Source organism: Podarcis tiliguerta (genome assembly GCF_965153285.1).
Source record: "Podarcis tiliguerta genome assembly, chromosome: 13".
In the NCBI taxonomy this organism is placed as follows: Eukaryota; Metazoa; Chordata; class Lepidosauria; order Squamata; family Lacertidae; genus Podarcis; species Podarcis tiliguerta.
The window spans coordinates 45443887-45454939 of record NC_139546.1 but is presented as its reverse complement, the minus strand read 5'-3'; the positions used below and the strand labels follow the sequence as shown (position 1 = coordinate 45454939).

General features: G+C 39.3%; 1 protein-coding gene and 1 long non-coding RNA gene across 2 annotated transcripts; one reads left to right on the top strand and one right to left on the bottom strand.

Moving 5' to 3' along the window:
- Positions 1–208: 208 nt before the first annotated feature.
- On the bottom strand, positions 209–910 carry LOC310663229. Its single transcript, XR_014504408.1, has 2 exons — positions 843–910; positions 209–396 (listed from the first exon to the last, which is right to left on the bottom strand). It is a non-coding gene; the product is annotated as an uncharacterized lncRNA (long non-coding RNA).
- Positions 911–5226: 4316 nt separating this feature from the next.
- On the top strand, positions 5227–10851 carry LOC310662645 (vomeronasal type-2 receptor 26-like; the record flags this gene model as incomplete). Its single annotated transcript, XM_083409589.1, has 6 exons — positions 5227–5438; positions 6066–6357; positions 7367–8227; positions 8549–8764; positions 8994–9120; positions 9947–10851. The coding sequence occupies 6 exons, from the start codon at positions 5227–5229 to the stop codon at positions 10849–10851; spliced, it is 2613 nt and encodes an 870-aa protein (XP_083265715.1).
- Between the last annotated feature and the right edge of the window lie 202 nt (positions 10852–11053).

Below are 11053 nucleotides of genomic sequence, written 5' to 3'. Positions count from 1 at the left end.
GAAGATCTTGCAGCAGAAACAGAAAAAAAGAATGCTACTCCTTTTTGTACAGATGACAGACTTGCTCTGTGTCACTGTGTTCCCTTCCGCAATAATACATGGCTGTGTCTGCAGCTGTCAGAGAATACAGCTGGAGATGATATGTATTCTTGGATGAATCAAGAGAGATGGAAATCCTGCTCTGGAAGGCTGAACCATAATCTCTGTACCATCTTGAACCGCTGTAATATCCCCTTCCTATCCATTGCAGTCCTTTCCCTGGAGGCTGGCGGACCCAGTGCCAACCAGAGCCAGAAGTGATGGTGTAACCAGAGACAGCACAGGTCAACTGGAGGGATTCTCCATGTTTCCTAACTCCCTCACCAGATTGAGTCAGTCGAATTTCAGAGGGTGATCCTAGCAGAAAGAAATGGGGGAAAGGTATATTATATTTTAACACATGCTGCAAGATTATAAAACAAAGAAATATCAATTATTATTCTTGTTATTGTTATTATTTTGTACTTTGCCCATCAGACTGGGTTACCCCAGCCACACTGGGTGGCTTCTAGCATATATAAAAACATAATAAAACATAATAAAGCTGTTGCATTTTTAACTTTTAAATAATGCTTAATCCTCTTTCTGAACAAAGTGAAATATTTTTAATGATGCGATCTGATAATTTTGAAAATGGGACTGCACTTGTTCATGCTTCTCACTATTATAGAAAAGAAGGAAAACATCTCAGGTAACCTAGTTCATCACTTGAAAATATAAAACAAAAGAATGCTAATAAACGTTAAAAGAATCTGCAGGATGGGATTTTCACGCTACAATCAAGTACAAATAATACAACTGACCAGGTTTAAGGATAGAAAAGACAAAGAGATATATGGCTAAGGGCACCATCGTCTCCATGTTGCTCTCTAAAATTCAAGGAGGAAACTTGGTATTTAAACAAATCTGTAATAGATTGATAAATTTGCATATGCAAGAACATTTTTGCATTTGGTTATAAAAAGGACTGTGACCAATTCTAGTAGGATCCTAATCACATCTCTGCCCTTACTTTCCCCACAGGTGACTGTTGTGCTTAAAACGTGAAATGCACATTCAGTGCAAAATGGAACACAAAGACTTCAATTTTTATTTCTAAAGCTCACACTGAGACTGCTCAGAAGATATTGTGGGAAGCTTAATTATTAAATTAATTAAGTTGGGACATTCTGACCTTTTGAACCAAGGCATAAAACTTTGGCATGGTGGTGGTTGCATATACCAATACCATCAGCATTCAGGTCAATTTTGTAAATGAAGTTCTTGGGTAGTTTTACTTGACCTGTGTTTATTTATTTAAATTTCAATGTCTGTTAAATGAACTGTTAATTCTTGGATTTTTTTTAATTTTATCATGCATTAATCATGAGTAGTATTAAACTAAGCTTTAATCAGAGCAGACCAATTTAAATTAATTAACATAAGTTAGGTCCACTTACTTCAGTGGGGCTACTGAGACTAAAACTCAGCTGAATATTTATTATGCATCATTATTTCAAGACCAATATCTATAAACCTATAAATCTGTATTATTATTTATTTATTATTATTATTTATTATTATTTATAATTTCCCTCTCTCTCATATATCTATATCTGAGCACAGCTGTATCTGTGGAAGATGTGGTATATAAATAAACAAATTGTGACTATGTGAAGGAAACAGATGAGAAAGCTGCCTCACAGCTGAAACCACAAGAATGTACCGTTGAATAAAGATTTTATTTCTTGTGCTTTTCAGTATATCTCTCCTGCCCCCTTGAGTAAAGCTGGCACAGGGAGAAGCTTCTTGTCTTATACATGAAGTGATTGCTAGGGAAATTTTGAGCTCTGGATGATCACTAGAGTTCTTGGCTCGCTGGGATAGAGAAATCCACCTGTCCCTTTTGTCGCTACCCCAAAAGAACCCTGCCCCAGTCATGCCAGAGTATTCATACCTACTCATTATTTTTTTAAAGAAAAAGTGCAGATCCAAGCTTTTTATTTTCTAGTCCAGATAAAATCATAAAATCAAAGAAACATAGAATTGTAGAGTTGGGAGGAGCTCCAGGGCTCATCTAGCCCATTCCCCTACAATGCAGGAGACTCAGCTAAAACATCCATGACAGATGGTCATCCAACCTCTGCTTAAAAACCTCCAAGGAAGGAGAGTCCACCACCTCCCAACAGAGACTGTTGCACTGTTGAACAGCTCTTACTGTCAGAAAGATCTTGCAGATGTTTAGTCAGAATCTCCTTTCTTGTAACTCGAAGCCATTGGTTTGAGTCCTACCCTCTTGAGCAGGAGGGGTGGAAGCATGACCCCTCTTACATGTGACTGTTAGAATTCCTGCTCCATGATTGCAGTCGTGGGTTTTTTCCCTTTCACATGAAGGTGTATGTTTTGTCACCACAAAGTGGGAAGTGATGGAGACAGGATGTTTGTGTTACTGTGTTCCATGAAGTGGGACTATTGTCCTTTGTTCTTTTTCTCTTTGCTGTCTGATGCTAGAGAGAGAGGGAGCCATGTTGCAGTGCTCCATGTGTGTTTATATGTAAATTACATTAGCAAATTACATTAGCTAAAGGGCTGAGTTGCTGAGGTCTGTTACGCAAGCTGCAAAGACTCTGCGGATCCCTAAGTGTGCTGATTTCTGGTTGCATCGGTCACTGTGATGTTTGGGCAGAATAAATTTTTTGAAGCTGCTGAACAATCAACCAGGAGGTAGAGAACATGCCAGTCTGGCATGTGTCTCTGCCAGGGTCCTACTTGAGAGTAGGACAAGCTCCTGACAGTCACAACACTAGAGATATTGGAAGATGGCTATCATATCTCCTTTCAGTCTCCTTTTTTACCAGGCTGAACAAACCCAGCTCCTTCAACCATTCCTCATAAGGCTTGGTTTCCAGACCTTTGATCATTTTGATAGCTCTCTTCTGCACACATTCCAGCTTGTCAACATCCTTCTTTTTGTTTCAGATGTGGATAGCATGTGTATATGAAACATCTAAACAAAGTATATGTAAAAGTGAATTTAACAGAAACAATTGTTTGAATTCGGTGGTCAGGATCATGGAAGCAGTGAGGACTGTGTTTAGGGAACACAAATGGGCTTGGTATTCAGAAGCAACAGAAAGACCAGACTGAGTTAAATACTCCAAATAAGGGAAGGGAATCCCCCTTCCAAAATGACTTATATTTTAGAATTGATTTAGAGGTGAGGAATCAGATCAAGACAGAGAGCACCCGGGATACAATATATACCATCGTATTTGCAGGACCATTTGAAGTAAAACCATATAGGGCAAAGGATCCAATAGACTTCAGTACCAAACACAAGAATGTCTGTCTATTTATTTATTTATTTATTTATTTATTTATTTATTAATAAATAAATAAAGAAATACATGGTTAGGTCAATGAGCAAGATACAAATCACACTGAACTCAAATTAAGATTGCCATAAGAGCCACAGATCAATAATTCTTTTGTCATGAGTTATGAGCAATATCTATCTGGTGTTTGGTAATGGTTTCTACTCACAAGTGTATTTACCATACATAGCTAACTTCATTTTGCTTGAAGTAAATGTTCTGCATCAATAGGTTATAGTGTTCAGCAGAACAGGAAGGTGTTTTTTGTTGTTGTTATTTATGGGGAAGAAAAGTTACTGCCAAATGCATTAGGTTGAACTTTCACTCATTCTTTCTTAGAGACAATAGTACGGTTAGGCGCTTCTTCCCTTCCCTTCCATACCCCACCTTGTGACCTTGTAAAAACTTCGACAGCAGAGTAGCTGAACATACTGCAAAGCATATAAAGCATTAAAATGGTATGATTCCAGGATTCCACCATCTAAATTTGCTTTGAGAAACCTATATGTAAAACCAGGTTGAGTCAAAGCATTAAAATAAATGAAAACAGGTATGTCCCACTGAGTTATTTCTAGGCATACTGCTTTGAAACAGTAATGATTGTTGTACCCAGGACCAGGGGTGTGCATTATTAGGTATCTGCTAAGGCACACATGTGTGTTGCAGGCCCATCATGTAGGTCTATCCCACACATGTGGCAAAGGTGAGGTGACCGCCTCAGTTGGCAGGATTCAAAGGGGGCAGCAGATCAAGCTTCCAGCGATTGCATTGCCTGTTGCTGCTGCCACAGAGGCAATGAGAGCTGTGGCTTGTTCCTTGTAGGATCTGTGACCTTCTCAGCAGCCTCCCTCCAAATCCAGCTCTACAGTGGACTCTTGGTGAATAGGAGGTAGCTCTGGTCTCCTACCACCTGTGTTCCTGATGTAGATCTTCACTTACTCCTTCTTCCCTAATTGGAGAAAAGTGAGCAGATAGAATGGTACAATTTACTTCCTTGGATCCACCCCTTGGGAGATTGTGTGGCTTCTGTGAGAGTAAAGTGGTCTATAAAAGAGGAACAGGGGCCTAATGAAGAAGCCATGCTCAAGATCCCACAAACCCTAGAGATGTGCAGGTTGACATTATTTGCAAGTGATGTAACAATTGCAGCATCTCAAGGCAGACCACGAAGGCTGCTTTGGATTAAAGTAGCGTTCACTACACCCCTAGTCAGTTCTGTGACTAGCTATTTTAATACTTTATAGCAATTGACCACCATCCTGTAGATCAAACTGAAGCTGAATATTGTAATTCATTTCAAGAATTAGTGCTGCTTTATTTTTCCAATTTGTCTAGACAAGGGCTGGCTAACCTCTGCCCTTTGGAGGTTATTGGACTCTGACTCCAAAATTAGGAAGAGAAAAGCCAGAACTTTTTCTTAAAACAAAAGAAAACATGTTTGCTTCCATAATTGTTACTCAAGGTCTCTAAAGAAGGAATTCTTTCTCTACAATTATTTATGCCACACTGCATATATATATAAATATATATACACAGAGAGAAAGAGACAAATCTCCAGAGGCTTTTCAGATAATAGGAAAAACAATAAGTTGGCAAGCCTGAAAGTGGCTATTAGTAGGCTTCTGGTGGAGAAAAACTGGGAGTAGGGCACTGTCACTTTCATCTCTAACAAATCCCCTTTCATTCTGTCACTAGCCAGATAATTCCTAGAATACTGCTAATCTCACCCAGTATTTAAGACATGCATTTTTGTAGATGTGGTGATTCAGAAGCCAATGATGGATTCCCCCTGTGAAATAGATTATAGGCAGAGGCAAGAGAGAAGCTTAATAGGATGCTGGATCTAGTGAAGGTGCTTCTCCTCCTTCCAATTGCATGTGGAGTAGGTAACAGTAAGTGCCCCACTAATGTTCCTATACCTGTAGAACATGAATGGTATCAAGGAGGTGACCTCCTCATTTGTGGGATGGCTTCTCATATCATTTACCATTTTAGTGAAGTATCCTTCCGAATACATCCTTCTCAGGAGTTATATGAATTTCCAAAGTAAGGACCTTTCTCTCCCCCCCCCTTCCTCCTCCCTATAACATTGTCCTGGTCATATCACCAACACAAACAACAGTTTTTGTAAGTGACAAAAAAATTATATTGTAGACCACCCTGTGATCTTTAGATGAAGGGCAGTATAGCAATGATAATGATGATAATGATGATGATGTTCAAGGAAAGGCACACTGGGATTGCCCCCATCCAGGAACACAATTGTGCTTCTCGAGCACCTTTTGGTGCCTGGCATGCTCTGGTCACGAAGAGTCGGACACTAACGACTAAACAACAACAAAGCACCTTTTGGGATCTTGTGCATTCTACAGTGTTTAGAGAAAAAAATGGACTCTGGCATCCTCTTTTGAAATCTCAGATTCCAAATCCAACAGATTTTGCCCCGTTGGTTATGGGATAGATTTCATAGGAACTGGAATACACCCAGACCCAAGATCTCAGTATATTGATGCATGATTTGAAGAGGGAGTTGTTTAATAGGTTGTAGACATCAGTATCAAATTAAATGAGATCCATAGAATATAAATAAGTCAACACCAGAAAGGAGCCTTTTTGTGGGATGTCAGGCACGGTGACATTATCTTGTGATACACTAAATTCTTCTGTTTGCAGTTTTGTGACAAAGTTCCACCAGCATGTCCTTGCCTTGGTGTTTGCAGTGAATGAGATCAATGAGAATCCAAATATCTTGCCCAATGTAACACTTGGGTTCCACATCTATGACAGCTACTATGATACTAGGATGACCTATCGTACCACCCTGGACATGCTCTTCAAATCTCATAGATTTAACCCCAACTACAAGTGTGGCATCTGTAACAGCCTCATCACTGTCATTGGGGGACTTAGCTCTGATACTTCCTTCCATATTGCAGATATCTTAAGACCCTACAAGATTCCACAGGTAGGATCTCTGCATATGAGACATGGGGATATGCAGAAACAAATCTCTTACCATGTTTGCTTTTGCTTTTATGGTTCATAAGCAAGAAGAGGTCTGAGTGGCATTCTTGAAAAATTATTAATCTGCTCTAGGACTTTTATTGGTATTGATGTGAAGCTCACTGTTGGTAGTTACCTGGCTATTCTTTTTTTGTCTTTTTGAATATGGGGAAGACATTTGCTCCTTGTAAATCATTACATTTAAAGTATCTAGCTGTTCCCTTACCACCTCTTTTCCTCTCTTGGACTCCCTGACATCATTGATTCTGTTATCACCAGGTTTGGTTGATTGTCTTCCATTAAAACAGTTGAGTCCATAAGTGACTGTGGAGGCTAATTGTGGATCCACACATCCTTCCACAGTGGAGAGATTAGTTTCTTGGTGGGAGTTGATCATGGTGAGGGTTTGCCAAATGTGCCTTCCTCTTAGCACGTTTCTCTCTTTCGTCCTGAGTTTGAACATCTTCAGTGTCCATGATACCTTTGTAAAGGCTGTTCTCCCGTTGGAGCGTTTGCAGGCCACTGTTTTCCAACGGTCTTTGTTTATACTACTTTTTAAGATTTGCATTGAAAGAGTCTTTAATCCTCTTTTGTTGACCACCAGCAGTATGCTTTATATTTTTAAATTCGGAATAGAGTTGTTGCTTTGTAAGACAATAATCAGGCATCCAAACATAATCAGTCCAACAAAGTTGGGAGGGTAATACAATTTAATCAGTACCTTATTACTGGTATGCTGTTGCCCCCCCCTCACATCTCCCCCAGGAAGGAGAATAGATAGACATAACCTTGTTTTAAATACATTTCATACAACCATGCATGTCTCTAGACATTTCAAAACATCATGGCCATATCTCTATATTAACAGCTAAAATTCTGGATGAGTTTTCATTTTCTTTACCTCTCATAGTCTTCATATATGGAGACATGCTACCAAGCAGATCTCTCATAATACTATGTGTTTTTAATAGATCACGTATGGCTCGTTTGCAGCAGGAAGCAGGGAAACAATGCAGTTCAATTCCTTTTACCGCATGGTCCCAAATGAAGACCATCAATATATGGGAATAATTCAGTTACTCCTACATTTTGGATGGACATGGGTTGGGATCTTTGCTGAAGATGATGATGGTGGAGAACATTTCTTGTCAACCCTGGAACCATTCCTTTCCAAGAACAGAATCTGTTCAGCCTTTACAAAAAGAATCCCCAAACAAGCACATATAGGTAGCATAGAACAACTTCTCGATACATGGTCAAATGTTTATCTACATTTGATGGAGAACAAACCTAGCACACTGATCCTGTATGGAGGTTCATTGACTATTATGTTGCTAATGACTATTACTTTTCTCCCACATCCTGATTACAAAGGAAATACATCCATTACAAAGGTGTGGATAATGACAACACAGATTGATATCATATTAACAGGTCTTCAGATAGGTTTTGATATACAACTCTTCCAAGGAGCTATCTCCTTCAGCATTCACACAAAAGAGTTGCTAGGCTTCCAGGAATTTCTTCAAACCATAAAGCCCTACAGTACCAGTGCAGATGGTTTTCTGAAGGATTTCTGGGAGCAAGCATTTGTCTGTTCATTTCCAAATCCCCAAGAGCTGGTGGATGAAGATGGACTATGTACTGGGGAAGAGAGGTTAGACAGCCTGCCTGATCCAGTTTTTGAAATGAGCATGACTGGCCATAGCTATAGTATTTACAATGCTGCCTATACTGTGGCTCATGCCTTACATGCCATCTCATCAAGATGGCACCACAGAAGAATGACTGATGGGGGAAAACATAAACTCCATGATCTCCAGCCCTGGCAGGTAATGTTTTCACAATTTAAAACTTCTTCATTTTTATTCTTTGTCCAGAACAGCTTTGTAGAAATCATCAGAGAGTATCCAACCTTTTCCTACACAGAATTATAGTGAAATGGGTTTATATTTCCTCTCAAATTGGGTGGCTGTAATGGGGAATCAATTTTTTCTTCTATCACTATGCATGTTCCTTTATCTACCATTTATCACGTCTGGTTGGGTCTTTGCTATAGAAAAAACATAATGGAAAGGAATGTGCAAATATTCAGCATTTCATATCTATGGACATAAAATGTTAGCCCTTGTTTCTTTTCCACTTTCAAATAGCTGCAACCATATCTGCAAGGGATTTCATTCAATAACTCAGCTGGAGAAACAATATCATTTAATGCTAAAGGGGAAATGGGAGGTGGATTTGATATCAACAACATGGTCATCTTCCCAAACAGATCCTTCCAGGGAGTGAAAGTTGGAAGTGTGAGTGAAGGAAAAGGATTCATCATTCATAAGGCCATGATTATATGGCCAAGAGGTTATAACCAGGTACAGATTGAGTTTCCCCCTATTCTTGACTGGATTATCAGTTCTAAAATACCACTTGTTGTGCAACCTTATGCATCCGTCTCTGTCATGAAGTCAGGAAACTAAACAGAAGTGTATGTTAAATAGAAAATATTTATTTTCCAACCAACTTTTGAAAATGCTTTCTTCTTTGAGCAATATAAATTTCCTACGTTGTACCTACAGTATCTATTTTCTTATTGATGGATAGGGGATTCCCATTTCGGTCTGCAGTGACTCCTGCCAATCTGGGTATCGGAAACAAAAGAAGGAGGGGAAGAAGTTTTGCTGTTATGACTGTGCTTTATGCCCTGATGGGAAGTTTTCAGACCAAAAGGGTAGGTGATACAACTGTTCTCCTGATATAGCATCCAACTAAAAGCCCTCAGGATTCTTAACCATCACTCTCGTGTGTTTGTGTATCCGACTTTCGTTCAGTGTGTTGTAAACACTTTCTTGCAGGACGGGGTCTTTCATTGTCACTTGAGACGGACAAATGCCAACAACCAATTTTTCAACTGATTTTATTTTAATGAATTTTGTGTGAAATATATATTTCATATATAGGCGTTTTAGCAAGAATCTGTGTTTCCAGTGTCTTACACATGATTTTTTATTATAATTTGATGTAAAACCAATGTGTTTCCTAATTCTTTTTATGATCCCATTCCACCCCCCCAAAAAACCCCCCAAAAACAAAAATGAATTGCTTTTCAACTCAAGAAGAAAGTGGGTCATTAACCTGCCAATATTTCTCTTATAGCAGAAAAAAATATAGGAAGCTGTCTTATGTCAAGTGACAAAATTTGCCCATCTAGTTCAGTATTGTCTACACTCAGGTGTTCTAAACTGGCTTTAGAAATAAGAAGGAACATGCTGCCAATGCATTCAAGTGTAAAAATCTCCCATTACTTAAAAAAAAATAAAAATCCTCTTTGGCATTTAGGAAAATCACCTCCACCTCCACAACTCAAGCACATTCTCTGGCAACAATCATCATTGTTCTCATTGTGGTGAGTGATGAATTCACATGTACACCTCCACACTGGAACTATGAAACAGAAATCAAGAAATATATCATTTATTATTTGGGAGGAAGTAAGGAAATTCTTCTTAAGTCTCACATGGAATGACACTGAAATGAGATTTCTTTCTGTTTTTCAGATATGGATGACTGTCGCCAGTGCCCAAAAGATCAATATCCAAGCAAGGACAAAGATCAATGTTTTCCAAAGCATCTAACTTTTCTATCTTTCAAAGAGCCTTTAGGGATCATTTTAACTTCTGTTGCTGCATCCTTTTCCTTTATCACAGCTTTGGTTCTAGGAACCTTTATTAAACACAAAGACACCCCCATCGTCAAAGCCAACAACCGGGACATCAGCTACATTCTGCTTGTCTCTCTCGTCCTCTGCTTCCTCTGTTCTTTGCCATTCCTTGGACAACCCAATAATGTGACCTGCATTCTCCGGCAACCAGCTTTCGGCATCATCTTCTCTGTGGTTATTTCTTGTGTGATGGCTAAAACCATCACTGTTGTGGTCGCTTTCATGGCCACCAAACCAGGATCCAGCATGAGGAAGTGGGTGGGGAAAAGACTGGCCAACTCCATTATCTTTTCTTGCACCCTCATTCAATCAGGAATTTGTGTTGTGTGGTTGGCAAACTTCTCCCCATTCCCAGATCTGGACATGCATTCTCAGAGCAAAGAGATCATTGCATTATGTAATGAAGGATCTGTCCTCATGTTTTATTTAGTTCTGGGCTTCATGGGATTTCTGGCCATCATCAGCTTCACAGTGGCTTTCTTTGCTAGAAAGCTGCCAGACACTTTTAATGAAGCCAAGTTCATCACTTTCAGTATGCTGTTGTTTTGCAGTGTTTGGCTAACTTTTCTTCCAACCTACCTGAGCACCAAAGGGAAATACATGGTGGCTGTGGAGATCTTCTCCATCTTAGCTTCAAGTGTTGGATTACTTGGTTGTATCTTTTCCCCCAAATGCTATATTATAATTCTTAGGCCGGAGTTGAACAACAGGGAACAGCTAACGAAGAGAAAGTATTATTGAACCTTTATGTCAAATTAGTTATGTTCTTTCAGGAACTGGCAGACTGCCGGCTTAGATAATCAGCACACAGTCATTGTTAGTTACAAGCATATTTATTATACACAGTAATTAACCACAGAGCCACTTACGCTAGCGACCGTCCATCAAGATGATGTTGAGGCATCTGAATTCAAAGTGTGTCTCCAACAGGAAACATGCCAGC